This window comes from Salarias fasciatus, chromosome 13 (genome assembly GCF_902148845.1).
Source record: "Salarias fasciatus chromosome 13, fSalaFa1.1, whole genome shotgun sequence".
Lineage (NCBI taxonomy): Eukaryota > Metazoa > Chordata > Actinopteri > Blenniiformes > Blenniidae > Salarias > Salarias fasciatus.
Window position 1 is genome coordinate 6463203 of NC_043757.1, and position 15508 is coordinate 6478710.

At 43.9% G+C, this 15508-nt stretch overlaps 1 protein-coding gene across 1 annotated transcript in view; it reads left to right on the forward strand.

Moving 5' to 3' along the window:
- The first annotated feature begins 2072 nt into the window (after positions 1–2072).
- LOC115399802 (protein no-on-transient A-like) overlaps positions 2073–15508 on the forward strand; it is a 21777-nt gene continuing 8341 nt past the window's right edge. Inside the window, exons 1-3 of the mRNA XM_030107371.1 lie at positions 2073–2418; positions 4652–5094; positions 11664–11794. Of these exons, the coding sequence (XP_029963231.1) occupies positions 2402–2418; positions 4652–5094; positions 11664–11794 (591 nt within the window). The 5' untranslated portion in view covers positions 2073–2401. The remainder of the gene's footprint in view (positions 2419–4651; positions 5095–11663; positions 11795–15508) is intronic.

Genomic DNA, 15508 nt, shown 5'->3' on the forward strand with positions numbered 1-15508 from the left:
TTGGTGTCAGAATGTGTGATTTTGGGGCTTTCGAGGAAGGAGTTGATATAAAGCTATAAATAAAACTTAAATAAAGCTAAATAAATAAATAAAGCTGAGCTGAGTTTCTGAAGGATTTCGAGATACAGCCCAGTAACTCAGAAACTTCATGCAGAGAAAGTAAACCCCCCCAAAGAAGGAGAAAACCCCCCAAAAAGTCAGATTATTTCGAGGCATTCACACACACTTTCCCACACTCGGAGAAATTGATTGATATTGATCACATGTAAATGATATTGATTGTCTCTCTCTGTCTGGTCTGCATTGATTTGTGTGCAAATGTGTGTGACTCTCGTTGTAGATTCTTTTTTCTTTTCTTTTTTTCTGAAGAGAGCTGGCTTTACTGGCAGCACTGTGCACGTGTCTGGAGTCATCTGACAAATAATTTCAGGTCTTTCCTGTCACTAACACGATTTCCATGTAAGGAAGTGAGTTGACTCATTCTTGTTTGTGACGTTTGTTAGGTAGTTTCAGTTCATGGTGGACTTTTGGTGAATTAGTGTTTTGAAAACACATCAAAAGATAACGCTCCTCATGGTGTCAGAAATTACAGTTTTCACTTTTGCAATAAATATACACTAAAACTACTATTCATTTGTTGTTGCAAAACGAAAACAAACCCATTAGAAATGATGTCAACGCTCAGTTACAGTTACTTCTACTTCCCGTCATGTTTTGTGGGGTAAGTTTGATTGGTGAGGATGTATAGAAGTTTTGAAATGTGCATTTCCTCCTTTCCCCTCCATCTGGTGATAGTAAACGGCAGGTGAAATGACAGGAAATGTTACTGCGCAGTTGTGCTGAATGTTGTAATAGGTGGTGCCTGCTTCTGGGATTTGTGAAGGTTAGGCGATCACAAGACTTCTGCTTTATACTTCTCATAATGCCAAAAACACATCAGCATTCTGATCTTGGCGATTCTGCCAAGAAAAAGCTTATTATTTGCAAACTCCACCCAAAGCTGTGCTGTCAGGGTGACTTTGTAAAACATAATGCAACGGAGATGATTTTGTAACATTTCACTGAATTTTATTCCGGAACGTTTCGTTAAAATCGGCGCTATGTTGAGATTGTTGTCATTACCAGCAGTAGCGTGGGTTTTGGGAAAATAGACATTTTACATCACACATACTCTTTGCCACAACAAAGACACATTTTAAAGTTTCAAGGTAATTATGGTACTTGTTCTCTCAAGATGAGTGTGGTCCCTGAACTGAAATGTGTTTGACACCCCTGACGTAGACACTACATTGAAATAAGTGAATGCAGATAGCACAATATCCAAACAGTTCATTTCTCTGATTATTTTTGAAGAGTTTTATTTGTGCAAAACCTGCAGTGACCTACGAGTGCTGGAAAATCAGCAATGTATGAATAAGAAATGAAGACTTTTATTCTTTTCACTCAGTGTCTTCCATGGAGACCCTGAATCACCCTGCAGCTGGCCATCTGCAAAGAGGCTGAAACACGCTGTGATTCAAAGGTACTTTACTGATGCTGTGTCAAGAGAATTACATCTTCCACATTTCTGAGGTGCCGCTCCCACGCCGGTCCTTCCTGTGTCAGGATTCAGGAGTGATCATGCGGACATCTTGGACGGGGGTGTCTAATGTTGAAAGACTAAAACACCCTTGATTCAGAAGTGCTTTACTGATGTCTCCTAGCTGGGATTTACAGCTTTCCCAGAACTGAGGCAAAGCTCTCACACCGCTCTCAGCAGCACCTCATGTGAATCTCGTGTGAATCCAGTTCTCCATCACTTCCTGGGTTCGTTGATTCTGTGTGATTCACATATTGTCATTCCTGCACGAAGGCGGTAGAACTGATACAGCAAAAGCCTTCTGTTCGTGTCATTTTGAACTTTAGGATGAGTATTTTCCTGGAAGGAATGTGATGAATGGGGACGCCAGATGGCGCTGTATCACAAGGGGAATTGGCCTCGCATTGGCTGAGGTTAACACGCTCCGCCCTTTAAGGATTATAACCAGAGGAGAGCTGAAGTCACAGCGCAGAGAACCTTCAGGAGTGAGAGAGAGCAGGTTGAAGAGCTCCCTGGAGTCTGAACACCTCCTCTGCTGCGGATTATCCAACCATCCCTGCGTAGTGTCCCTGTTACGACCATTAGTGCGCAACACTCTGGAATTTATTTCACTTCGTTTTCTTTCTTTATTTTGTTTTTTTCTTCTTTATTTTGTTTTTTTCTTCTTCTTTTTTTTACTCCTGGGAGTTAATTCTTTGCTCACGTCGGACCTTTGGATCCTACCGACCCCCGCATTGATACCACTTTCTGACTTTCCTTTATCTTTTTGATCGAGCCAACTCGAGCTGCTGCGGGAGCGCGCGGTGATGTCCCGTCTCTGACATGCACCGTCCGTCCAGGTGAGCAGAGGTGCGCGCGCGTTGTTTTTGTCATTAGGATACTTCACACGCAAATAAAACGCGGCTTCGGCTTGTCTCCCGGCAAGTGCGCGGCCGAGCCGCAAACAACTGCAGTTATAGCAGCCGCGCATTGTTCATTTACATCGTTTAAAATAATAAATATCCGCGGATTTTTAAGGTTTGTCTTGATGTGACATAATCAATCGGTCTAAGCTAAAATACAGAAGATGAATCCGTGCGTTATTCAAGTAAAACCTTAGAATTACTCATTTTAACTCACATTTGGGGTTTTAAAGGTACTTTTTCATGTTTAAATAATACCTTTCGTCCAAGTTTGGGTATATTTCGCAGCGCGCTTTGCCGCGATCCTGCCACTCCGCCGGTGCTTTTTGGCACCGCGGCGCGCAGGTTGCGCTTGTGGTCCGTCAGGTGAGACCAGATCGCGTATCTCCCGGGAGAGAAGTTGTGTTGGCTGTAAGTCACAACATGTGATTTGTCTTATTGTCGAGAGGTTGCAGACTGTGTTTTGTTTTGGTTGTTTTTTTTTTCTGAACAGACCGTTTGAGGGTTTATTTGGAAACACTTTGCAACTTAGAGCCAAATCTTTGACTGGATGACTAATTTTCTTCAACTAAATGTTGACAATTTTCCATATTTTACTAACTACTCGCCTCGTTGTGATCGAGGTCATCGAGTTCATTCGTGTTTATGGATGCCGCTTTAATGGTCGGGGTGAGATTTACGACTCCTTGGAGTTATTTCCCTTGCAGATCTCATGTTATTAACGCTTACCGTGATGAGTAATTACCGCGCCGCGAAGGACAATCGCGTCTTTTCATGAAGACCCTGGAGATAAACGTGTAGGCGTGCACGCTGCCCTGCGGGAGGCGCACGCTCACCGCTTGGTTTTGAAGGTGAAAGCTACAAATATAGAAGACAATTCTAAAGGCACGCATCTTCCAAGTGACAGCTGCTAAACTATTTTAATACTTTCCTTCGTGCTGAAGTGAAATCCTAGGCGGCTGAAGCGCAGCCTCGCTTTTTCCCTTGGAGAAGCTGCCCCGCTGTCTCCCACTGACACTGGAATCGAGAAACTCGTTGCGGGCAGGTTAAGTCTGCCAGATTTTGTGAAACATTTAACACAGCGACACCTCAACAGAAACAGTATTTGTCTATTTTGGCATCAACCTCGCGCGCTTCCTTTCTTTCGCTCCTGCTGCTTTTCCGTCCTGGCGCGGCGGCTTGCATGTGGCATTTCTCTATTCTAAATGCTTCTGCCTCTTCACGACGCTGCTCGGAAACACAAGGAAAGCTGCTGTTTTCAGAAACTAACCGGGCTATGGTCGCATCCATCTCTCACGCGGTTGTTGTCGATGTTCAGCTGTGCGTAAAAGTGTGTAAAAGGCGAACAAGATAAGACAGACATGCCATTAAAGTAGCGCGAGCTTGTGTCTCGCGACAAGAGGACGCTCTGTGCAGACTTTTATGATGTTTTGGCACTGAATAGAGTAATCACCGCTGGGAATCCGTGCGCTGGGGAAGCTGAAGTTTAGTCTGGACAAACAGGAAGCGCCGCGACGAAGTATGGTTTTAACAGTACAGATGCAAAAGTGTACGAGTTTGTTTTTCGTGAAACACACACATGCATGTTAATCCCCCTTGAGTTCATCAAATTCACACTCATTTAAAGTGTCAGATAAGAACAAGGTCATTGCATTTTATTTGACTGTAAATATGAGACTTAAAGATGAACTCTGGGTTGACAAGACGCGTCTCGCAGACTGTTTGTCTGTGACGCAGTTAAACTTACTCCAGCCGCTTCCTACGTGCCGGATTGTGTTTTTTCCCTATAAATCAAACACAGATCTGCAGCACTCAGCAATTTCTGTCAAACAATGGAGACACCAGGCGGTCAGCTTGGGCAGGAAACCCGGGCTGCCGCCTCAACAGGAACACATTGAGCCGCACATAAACTCCTCCACGCCAGTATCGCCTCATCTCTGGATACCGGTCACTGGGTAAAGCAGACTGAGATGAAAATGCATCTTTGGTAAATACAAGTTATTGTTGGCAAATGTTAAAAAAAAACTCAAGCGGATCAATGTGAAACCAAATAAATCCAAAGTCTGTGATGAGAGTTAGAAGCTCGGTGTTGACGCAGCATCGCGGTGCCACACGTGCGCCACAGCGAGATGAAAGCCGAGCTGACGGTGCCGCTCTGTTCATCCAACAGTCCACCGAACCCGTCCGATGGCGCGTCCGCAGTGAAGGACGCAGACTGCAGCGGAGGAGATCCACAACCCGCCGGGGCCGCTGGCGCGTCCGCGCAAACATCCCGAGCAAACAACGGCGGCAACCCCATCTCCGCCGGAGGAGGAGGAGGAGGAGGAATAGGAGCAGGAGCAGGAGGAGGAGAGCCGGACTCGACAAAGTGGTGCGGAACCGATGCCAGCCTAGGCGTGCATCGTAACAAACCAAAACTGCACCCGTCCCGTCGCTCCTCCAGTGGATATATCTCCGACTGCGACTCGCAGCCGAGCTCCCCGCTCTTCCCGAAGCTCCCCACGGCTGACAAGGCCACGCAGACTCGGAGCCTCACCGGGCAGGTGATGACACACGCCGTGCACCGCATGGCGGAGCAGCAGGGCGGAGGAGCCGGGACGCACCAGCGGCACGGTGAGCACGGACACTTTGCATAAACACACGACCGCGTGATTACGCACGGGTGCTTTGCGCGCGGGCAGGTGGAAAGCGTTTTCAATACTTTCACAGGTGATACATTAACAGTGCTGATAAAGAGAGCAAACAAAACACTAAAATACTTCACTTATATCAGAAAAGTTGACTTTCATTTACATGCTCAGTGCATGCAGGAGGCTTGTCCCAGACTGCATGTGGAATCATCACATCAGTGTAAAAATAAGGATTATTTCAGCACTCCCACTTCCCAGTTTAAAGTAGCAGGAACCGAAGCTGGTCACAGCTGATTAAGGGCAAAGTTCATCACTTCATCATGACTTAAGCCTATATAAATCAGCAACATCCACAGAGACAACCTCAGACTTGTGGGAGTTAGACGGAGAACACTTCCAAATCCATGCTTGAACCGGAGATGTTCTCACTGTGTGGCAGGAGGCAAGTGGCCATAACCACTCCACCACCACACACCCCTTCCTAATCATGATGCCAACAACAACAAGAAAGAAAATCCCCTCTGCTAATTCCTATCAGTGAGGAGTGACAGTCTGAAGTGGAGCGGACACTTTGGCTCACAGACTCATGAATGAATGCACACACTTGGTGAATGCTTTAGACGTAATGAGTCTGTGTTGTGTGAGAGTTGTTGCCCTGACTCAGCCAAGGCGAGCTCCTCTGGATGTTTTCACTATGAAATAGGGCTGCTGCTGCTTCTGCTGCCGCCGCCGCTGCTGCTGCTGTGTGGGCGTGCAGGAAAACATGAAACCAGATAGGAGTCTAACACAAGCTCCCTGAAGCTCCCGTTATCAAAGAAGAATTGTGTGTTTGGGCTGGAGGTGGCGTTGAGTGTTAATAATAGTAAAAAACTCAACAAAACACTCTCAGGATGTTTTCTTTTTTTTTCTGTCCCTCCTCCTTTTTTTCTTCCTTCACATATTACTCACTACTACAGTTACTCTGAAGTAGCAGCTTTTCTGTCAGATGAGTAAGACTGTATCATACTTGTTTTCACATTGTTATTTATGTGACTAACACTCTGCGCATTGCTGCATCAGGAAATCCAACCAGTTCAGGCAGAAATGTGAAACAAGCTGTTTCGTACTCTCAAACCTATTTCTGTCGATTTTCTTCCTTTTTTTTTTTTTTGGTAGTACTTCACTTCCTGTTGAGTAATGTTTACTGAAATGCTTGTCAAAACCCCCACAGGGTTAATTAAACCTTTACACGCTAAGAGAAACTGTTGAGTTGACTTGACGAAATTATGTAGAAATCAGCGCTTCTGGTGTAAAATGCTTCAGTCTCACAGTCCTCGTGCGTCCATCCTGACACCGTTGGATTTTAATCAGGTTTTTCAGATGACGTTTGGCTCTGCATCACTTGCGCTCATATTACAGGGCTGGACTCGGGGATTTATTACATTTGGTGGCGTTGGCTCGTTGCCTTCAGTTCACAGCCGTTTAGAAATCCTGCTGAGTCAAGTTAGCAGGAAGGAAGACTGACGTTGACTTCTTCTTGACTTCTGGCTGCACCAGGCAGAGCCAAGAATCACTGTTGTGTGTGTAGTTATAGGGAAGTTAATGTTAAAAGAAAGGTTGGGGGGGTGGGGGGGGGTAATTTTGTGTTTATATTTTAGTTTTGAACTTTGCCCCACAGAATGGTTGCCAGATAAATCTCGTAAATGTTTAAATTAGTTAACCGAAAGTGGTTTGTGAAGTCGTGACGTTTCGAAAACGGGAGTCCCTGATCAGAAGCTCACTGCTGGAAACTTGTAGAAAGAATAAAAATCTCTTTGTTTATCATGTGTACACAGTAGTGCAGTGAGATTTTCCCTTTGTATTTAACCCATTCAGCAGTAGCAGGTGTGAATGCAGAAACTTTCATTTTATATACTTGGAATCTAAATGCAATTTCAGGGATTTGAACCAACAACCAGTTACAAGATTCACTATCTCCTTTAGTTTAGGTTGTCATAATAGAAATATTTAATGCAAATTCCAAACGCTAATGCAGTTTTTCAGAAACACACATTTTTTTACACATTAAACTCAAATTGCATGTTTTTTTATTTTTAATTTATAGTCAGAAAATCATTTTTCATTTTTGTATTAAGTAGTTACGCGAGCATTTATAAGAGGAAGTAGCATTAGAACAGATGTTTTGGTCGTGCCCGCAGCCATAAAATCATATAAAAGCCACACAAATCACACTGCAAATAAACAAAGGCACACTGATCTCAATAATCGCGCAAAAAAAAAATAAAATTGGTTGTGACATCTTGCAGCAACTGATTTGCTCCTTTAACGTGGTTCTTTTGTGTCAATTAAAAGGCAAACTAACAAATGAAAACAGGATGAGTAGAAGTTGTGGTAAAGAAGGAGCTGAACTGCGGAGAGAAATCCTCTGGTTCTGGTTCCAGGACCAGCTGGAGACGTTATATCGCTCGGTTGGTATGGGTGTGGTTTGGGGTTACCCAAGAGAAGATGGGGGATTTTGTAGTACTCAAGATTGTTTGGGCTTCTCTGATCCTCAAATTTGAACCATAAGTGGATTTAAAGTGAGCTCAGGTGGTCTGAAAGGTGGTTCCAGTTTAGACTTCAGACCAGGTGTCAGCTGCTTTTACCCATCCCAAGATCCAAGTTCAGATAAACGTTCTGGGCCGGAGTATCCATCCATCCATCCATCCATCCATCCATCCATCCATCCATCCATCCATCCATCCATCTATCCATCCATGGATGGTGGGTTTTGAACTGCAGATTTTAAAAGAATTAACACTTTTACACTTGAACCTGAACCCTTTAAACTTGTAATTCCTTGGTTGACTTGTCCCTCTTTGTTATTATAACACAAACTCAGTTTCCTCTTTCAAACCCAGGTTCTGTCTTATAAATGAACTAAATTATCGGTGACGTTTCAGCGGAAGCTTCGGGTTTGTTACGATCTCGAGCTGCTTCCACCAACGCTTAATCAGGAGACGTCTCATGAGACGACGGGTCAGGTTTCACTCAGGCTTCCCTGAAACCACAATAGGTGTTATGTAACATTATGTTACACAAATATCTGTGGCTGAGAGCAATAAGGTTTTTTTTTTTTTTTTTTTTTTTTTCCATTCGCAGCCGAAAAGAGGTTGACATTGAATAAATAAGTATTACAAAGCGGCGCACTCATTTGAAGTCTGGGTTGCTCTTTGAGGATCTTTCTGTGTGGAGTTTGCACGTTCTTCCACAGTCCATAATCATGTGCTGCATGTTTGGAGCTGACTATAAATTGCCTGTTTGTGTGGACATGTCGGCCTGTCTGTCTGTCTGTCTGTCTTTGTCCTGTGATGGACTGGTCCAGGATCATCCCTGCCTTCATCCGTAGTCAGCTGGGATCACCTCCAGCCTGCATGCAGGAAGCTGGAGGTCAGTTGAGTGCTGTGGTTACACTGTGGAGGCCGTGGTTTTCAGAAGGTTCTCGGGTTTGAATCATCTGGCCGGGGAGTTTGCATGCTGTCCCAAACCCATGCCTTCTGTTTTCGCCCTGTAATGAACGTGTCCAGACTGGTCACTGCCTCTCGCCCACTGTTGGTGTTGGTTGGATACACTCCAGCCTGAAATGGCTATTTAAACTGGATGAATATCAGCTGAGAAGATTGAGAAGTTAACTGCTGTTTTGCCACTTTACAACAAAAGTAAGTGCAGAAATCGCTCTTGTACAATATGCACCAGGAAGCTGGGTGATGTTTGATGATGGAGCCACCGGCCTGGAGTTTCATCAGCTCTTATAGCCTGGATCCTTATTTTTTGGTTTGTGCTGTTTATTTTTAATACAGAACAACAAGAAAGTGTTTCACCTCCAGCAGCTGTGACCCAAAATAGTGCTCCGGAGGGCTTCTTAACCTCAGCCCTTCTTACAGAGTGAACACTCTTTCTTTCAGCCGTGGCGCTGTTGGCTAAAGTTGCCTCTCCCGTTGCTCGGTAACAAACCAAACTGTGCCATGAGGTGGAAATCTGGCAGCAGAAACAACAACGAGCATAGTAAATCCCCTCTCAGTGTTCAAAGAATATCCACGAGCTAATAATACAGTGTTCAGGTCCAGAAGCACAGAGCAGTGCATGTCCCAGCTCTGTGGGTAGTTTCTAATCCGACCCTGTCAACTTTTTGTCTTCAACCACAAGCGGAGTTGTGTCTTTTGTAAGTGAAAAAGCCGTCACAGGAAAACATCCGTAAGCCCCGGCACAGTGTAAGCTCTAAATGAACGGCTGAGCTTTTTATAATAGCAGTGATTAACCTCACTGATTGCCTTGTCTCTTTTCTTCTCTTCCACTGAAGGCAGACAGACAAGATAGGAGTCAAAACAGACCAACACACGTGTGTGTGCGTGTCATTCATTAAGTGCAGTGTGTGTGTGTGTGTGTATGTGTGTGTGTGTGTGTGTGTGTGTGTGTGTGTGTGTGTGTGTGTGTGTGTGTGTGTGTGTGTGTTGTGTACCAGTCAAAATAGGCCAGCAGGCCTTTTGTACCATGCAGACAGAAACTCTTTGCTCTATCTCGTGGATGTAGCAAACTGATTGAGATGCAGAGGGGAGATAAAGACACACACACACACACACACACACACACACACACACACACACACACACACACACACACACACACACACACACACACACACACACTGTTATTTTCACCTCATGGGGACATTTAGCTGAATTACTTTAACTTTCCTCTGATTCCGCTTTAACTGACCTAACTCTAACCTTAAAATATGTCTTCCCTTATGAACACATTAGTTTCCCTTATGGGACACTCGTATAACACTATAACATGTCATGCATTGTCCTGAATGCCAAAAAACAGAGTCATGTTTCAGGATGTGTTATCTGCTGGAGTGTTTGACAGCATGATGGAGGCTTAAGGAGCTTCGTTTTATTGTCTGATGTTTATCTCCGTCTTCCTCCTCCTGCTGCAGAAACATCTCACTCCCGCTGACTTTACATTTCCCTGACTTCTGATTATTTCTGTTTAATTATGATCAAACCTCAGGGCTGCTTGCACAAAGATAGATTTTTTTTTTTTTAATTTCCGAGGCTTTAATTCCACAAATAAACTGCAGACTTGAATCGATGCAGTACAGAGCTGTTTGAATGGATTCCTTATGTACAGGAGGTAAATTCCGGCCCTTTGAGCCTGGATGTGGCTGTTTTCCAACCACAGATTGTGACCTGATCTGTAGTTATCAGGTGACAGCTCGTGAGATGAGCTTCTCAACATTATGTCATGCACTTCCACAATACACACTGTGTGTGTATGATGATTGAATAAACCAACCACCTGTTTTCCTTGAGGTCGTTTTCCAAAAACCAAACTTATGTAAATAACCCATGTGAATGTCCATGACCCGGTATTCAACTTCCTAAATATCTTAAGTGTTAATAGTTTTTACATGTGAAGTGTGCTGAAATAAAAAGCAGAAGAAGCCAACACGAGAGAAATATTGAAGAACCACCATGTCGCATAAAGAAGGAGTAAATGCAGCGTTACAACTGTGTGTAATTGAGGAACAGTTTGACAGATGGCTCCAAACAGGAAATATATCGATTTTTCCAGACGCGGCGCTCAGGAACACGGTCGACGCTGTAGCTTGTTGCACGCTGATTGCTGTATTGATCGCCTCGATATCAGAGGATATGAGAAACATCAAGTCTGGGTTTCATAACGCTGCGTGTGACTCATAAGCGAGGATCCATATTAGGCCAGAGCCTTTCATCCTCACACTGTAGTTCTGACTGAAAATATAACAGATTAACCACGAGAACACACACTTCGCGAACACACACACAGACACATATTTGCTCTCGCGGTCGCGTATCTTTTGTCACGATGCCAGCAGTGAGTCTTTCTTTAAATTGTTTACGTACGTTTTCAATTCAAACATCAGCATGATTTTGCTTTCTTTGCTGTTTTTCTCACAAGTTGAAGTTTGAATAAGTTGTCTGATTTTTATCGCTGATGTAGATTTTCGTCACGTCACTGTGAACTTTAATAGCATCAAACAGATCTGTGAATTTGGCTGTTTCCAGATTTGTTTCTGCTCTGTGTCCGTGTGTTTTTAGCCATGACTGAGTGTTCAGCTGGAGCGGACATGAACATTTGAGTAAAGTCAATAAAAGACATGTGAATGTTCGCCTTTGTCACATGTTTTTATTGTTTGCCTTAATGTTTGGGTTGAAATATGGGGATTTTGTGTGTTTGTGTGTGTGTGTGTGTGTGTGTGTGTGTGTGTGTGTGTGTGTGTGTGTGTGGTTTAAGCAGCAGGTTTCAAACCAGCTGATGTTAACATGAATGTTCTGTGAATGTGTGCGTCCCTCTGTGGTTTTACGTCACATTAGCAGTCCAAACTTCAAGCAGCTGAAACTTCACTGCGTTAAAGTCAAAAACCTCAACTGCACAGAAAACAGCAAGTCCAGGTTGAACCGATCAGCTGTATAACGTGCTACAGATTGCATGTTCTTATCTGATCATGTTCACACGGTCGACGTGTTATGCTTTTCTTTTCTGTTGCAGGGCACGCTCCAAACCCTCTTAGCACACGGCGGGGAAACGCGGCGGCGGCGGCGGCGGACATGCAGGCGGAGCAAGTCGGACGAGAGCTTCGGCTCATTGGAGACGACTACAACAGACTCCTGTTGCTCCGGGTCAGTGACACGGGACTGTGTGTGGATGAGTATTTGTAGCCTGATTATGTGAGGGTAACCGTGAATGTATGTGCAAAGCGAAAAGAGTCACAATCTATAAAAACAAATGAGTGACTGTCTCAGCGGTCGCTTTGCATCTTAAACTCCAGCATCCATGTTAGCATCACAAATCAAGAAATACAAAAAAGAATAGCTGCAGTTCAGCAAACTGCACTTTGATGAGAAAAAACACATTTAATCATAAATTACTCCACTGAAAGACACGGGAGTCAAAAACAAACTGAAATCATCTATCAGACCACTCATCCCTGTTTTGATCAGAAAATAACCAAAAAAAAGTGTAAAGCTGCAGAAAATTAAGATTCCACTGTAACCACTGCTGTTTATGAACACACACTCACACACACACACACACACACACACACACACACACACACACACAAAATAAAACATGAAAAAGAAGAGCCCTCAGCAGGGATGGAGCTAAAGATGGTTTTATTTGGCCTGGAGGAGAGAGAGGGGAGTTCTTACGCCCTGCAAAGCGTTCAGACAGATTCCACATAGTGAGAAGAAACAAAAACAAAAGTTAGTGGTACAAATGGAGGTTTTTTTCGAATGTGGTGGGAGAATCTGGTTGACTGATCACATATTTGCTCAGCCTTTTAAGCAGCCTGGAGCTGCTGGTGAGGGTGGGGATATTTAAATATGACTGCATATTTTCTTCACTTCTATTGCTTTTTGTCCTTTTGTTATACACACTTTAAACCCTGGCTGAAGATTGAGTCATCCATCCCAGGCCCCTCCATGTAAAACTGCAGTTTGCAAAAGTCAGATTTTTCACGTAAGAGAAGGGGAGCATAAATCTTCTGAACGGTGCGGTTGTGAAGTTATTTAGCCGCAGTAAGACTTTATTTCCTCTTGGCTTCTTTATCCTTGGCAACATTTCTGCATGTTGCATCATCCCCGCTTTATTTACTCCGCTATCAAAGAGCTGACTGGAGCTTTGGGACGGCGGAGAGGAAGAGGGGAGGAAATATGTGCTAGTTTGAATTCACTTTAATCACGGCAGACAAACGGGCTGGAAAAGAAGTGAAGAAAAAGGATGACAGGACTATTATGCCCCGGTGAAGGGTGTGAAACGCTCCCCGGCCGTCAGGAATCTGACTCTGAGCCGTTCTGTGCATCAGAAATGTGCTTCTCCTGCTCCGGTTCGTGCGCACAGACAGAAAGATCAACCAGAGCCCTTTTCTTTATTGCACATGTATCTTTTCCCCACAGACATTTTCTTTTCAGTCTTCGTTTAATCTCAAGTTTGACAAGAAACTGTAGCGTTTTTAAAAGTTTAGGAAGAATTATTTTAGATGAATCAGAGATGCTTAACTCGAACGTTCAGCGACTCGTGCGCTTTGATCAAACAGGTAGTCGGCATGAAGGTGTTACTAAGCTGGACTGAGATTCACTGATACGGGAGGATTACCAGATCACAGCATCACCACTCACAGCAGAGGGAGTTTAATTCATTCCTCATGTGAAAATAAAGCTCTCAGGAACCAGGTTTTAATTCTGGCAGGGCGATCCTCCTTCAGGAGTGAGTCAGTCTGCAGAAGAAGAACCCAGTGAGAAAGAAACGAGTCTCATCTGTGACTCAGCTCCCCGTCGCACACCAAAAGAGAAATAAAACTGGATTTGTGCGTCCGTGTGGCCAACTTTCTGCAAACTTGGTTCCAGCATTATTCAGAATTGTGCTTGGGTTTCTCTCTCTCTCTCTCTCTCTCTCTCTGACAGAACAATAAGGAGGCCAGAAAAAGAGGAACACAGACACTTGTTCCCTGTTCTGGAGACCAGGTGTTTGTGTTTCTGTGAAAAAGTGCACGGCGACACACAACTTCAGAACCGCAGAGTCAAGACATGTCAGGCTTTTTATATCTTAATGTGTGAGACTCACACAACACACAGAGGACTCAATGCAAGAATTAATGAATTTTAATCCCAATATTTATCTCTTTAGTGTTTATTTCTAATTGCATCATGATGGTTAACCGGAAACTTTTCCGGATTGTGAGTCCGCTCTGCTAGTCAGTGGTAAACCAAACAGAGCTGAGCGTGACCAGACTACATGGGTCACTCCACCACCAAGAGCTCAGCCATGACCAGAAACCCCAGAGCCCGGCATGACGGCAGAGTCGAGCCGTCGTATCGCCTTTCAGGGAAACTCCTCATCCTGCTGAATCACCATGACTGTCCCGACCCAGACACACGGGGGCGTCGCATCCTCCAGCTCCGTCCGGAGAGCTGAAATCCCGCAGACGCTCTGAGTCAAAGGAAATTTCAGGCATTTCACAGATGTGATGCTAGGTCTGCGTTGCTCATCCCCAGAATGATCCCGCTTACAGTTTCAGAAGGTTTCAAATTTTCCGCAAATGTGCAACTTCAGCAAGTTTATTAGCAGCTGAATTGTGGGTAATGGCTGCGACTTTTACTGCAGGATGTTTCCCAATGAATCAGAAGTGACGCAGAAGAAACTCTGGCCTAGGTTACATGACAGCTATTCAAATGGAAATGCATAGTTTGAAAAAAATTGCATTTACTTGGCAATTTTTTTTTAAGGAACGAGATCCGCTTCCAGGTGACTCTCAGCTGTAAAACCACTATGTCCCAGGAGAATATGGACTTAAATGCTGATCTGATCTGCTGTATTTGTATCAGCTGTGGCTCGGAGCAGCAGTCACACATCCAGCCATCTGCAAACTTTCAAAATGCACCTTTGTCTTTTTTTGTCTGTTTTTATGGGAAGCCTCAAGCTTTTGCTTTCTTTTTCCTTCTCAGTGAGATGACAGTTTTGGTTTACAGAAACATTTTTCGCACACGTCACTGACCCCAGCTTGCGAGTCACTGCACAGTTGAGCCATTCACTGGCAATGAATAACGGGAAATTAAGTAAATGCACTCCAACCACTGTAAAATATGGAAAAACAGAGCGAGCAAACAATTTCACAAGAGGAGATATGCTTGTAAAGATGCTGAATTTGCATAAAATGTGCTTTATGCAAAGTTTATTTCGTATTTCAAAATTATGTTTGATAACTGCTTCTAACTTCACTAGAAGGTGGACATTGTTTTACTCTAATCTGACCGAAACGGCCACTGGGATGAGATTGGATGTTTAAGAAATTGTTTGAAAATGCACCTTAAAGAAAGGCAAAAACTGTATCATTGAAAACTAGTCATTTAGTTCTATTTAAATAGATGTTTTAATGAGTGTTGTAACAGGGAACACCAGAGACGCCTCCTGATCCGCGGTTTTATTAGATTCTACAGCGATTTGGAGGGACTGACAGATTATTACCAGACCATGAGGGAAACACTGTTCAGCTGCTTCACCTGATGGCTCAGAGTGTAATGTTGCATCACTTCAGGATGTTCGATGCCTGGAAATGATTCACATGAACAAAGCACTCCCAAAAAAAAACAGTCTTGCACATTGGTGTTTCCTTCTGATTCTCTTCTCCTTGTTACTCCAAGACTTAACAAAGCACATTTCAAGAAAAACCCTTTTATGCACAATTAATTGGTGAGCCCTCAAACATGTTGCAGCGTCAGTGTAATATTGAGTAATTATTTGTTTTTCTGCTCTCTCTCTCTCTCTCTCTCTCTCTCTGTTAAACATTCACACAATGTGTGCCTGATTATGTGTGCTTGTTTGTTGTGAAACAT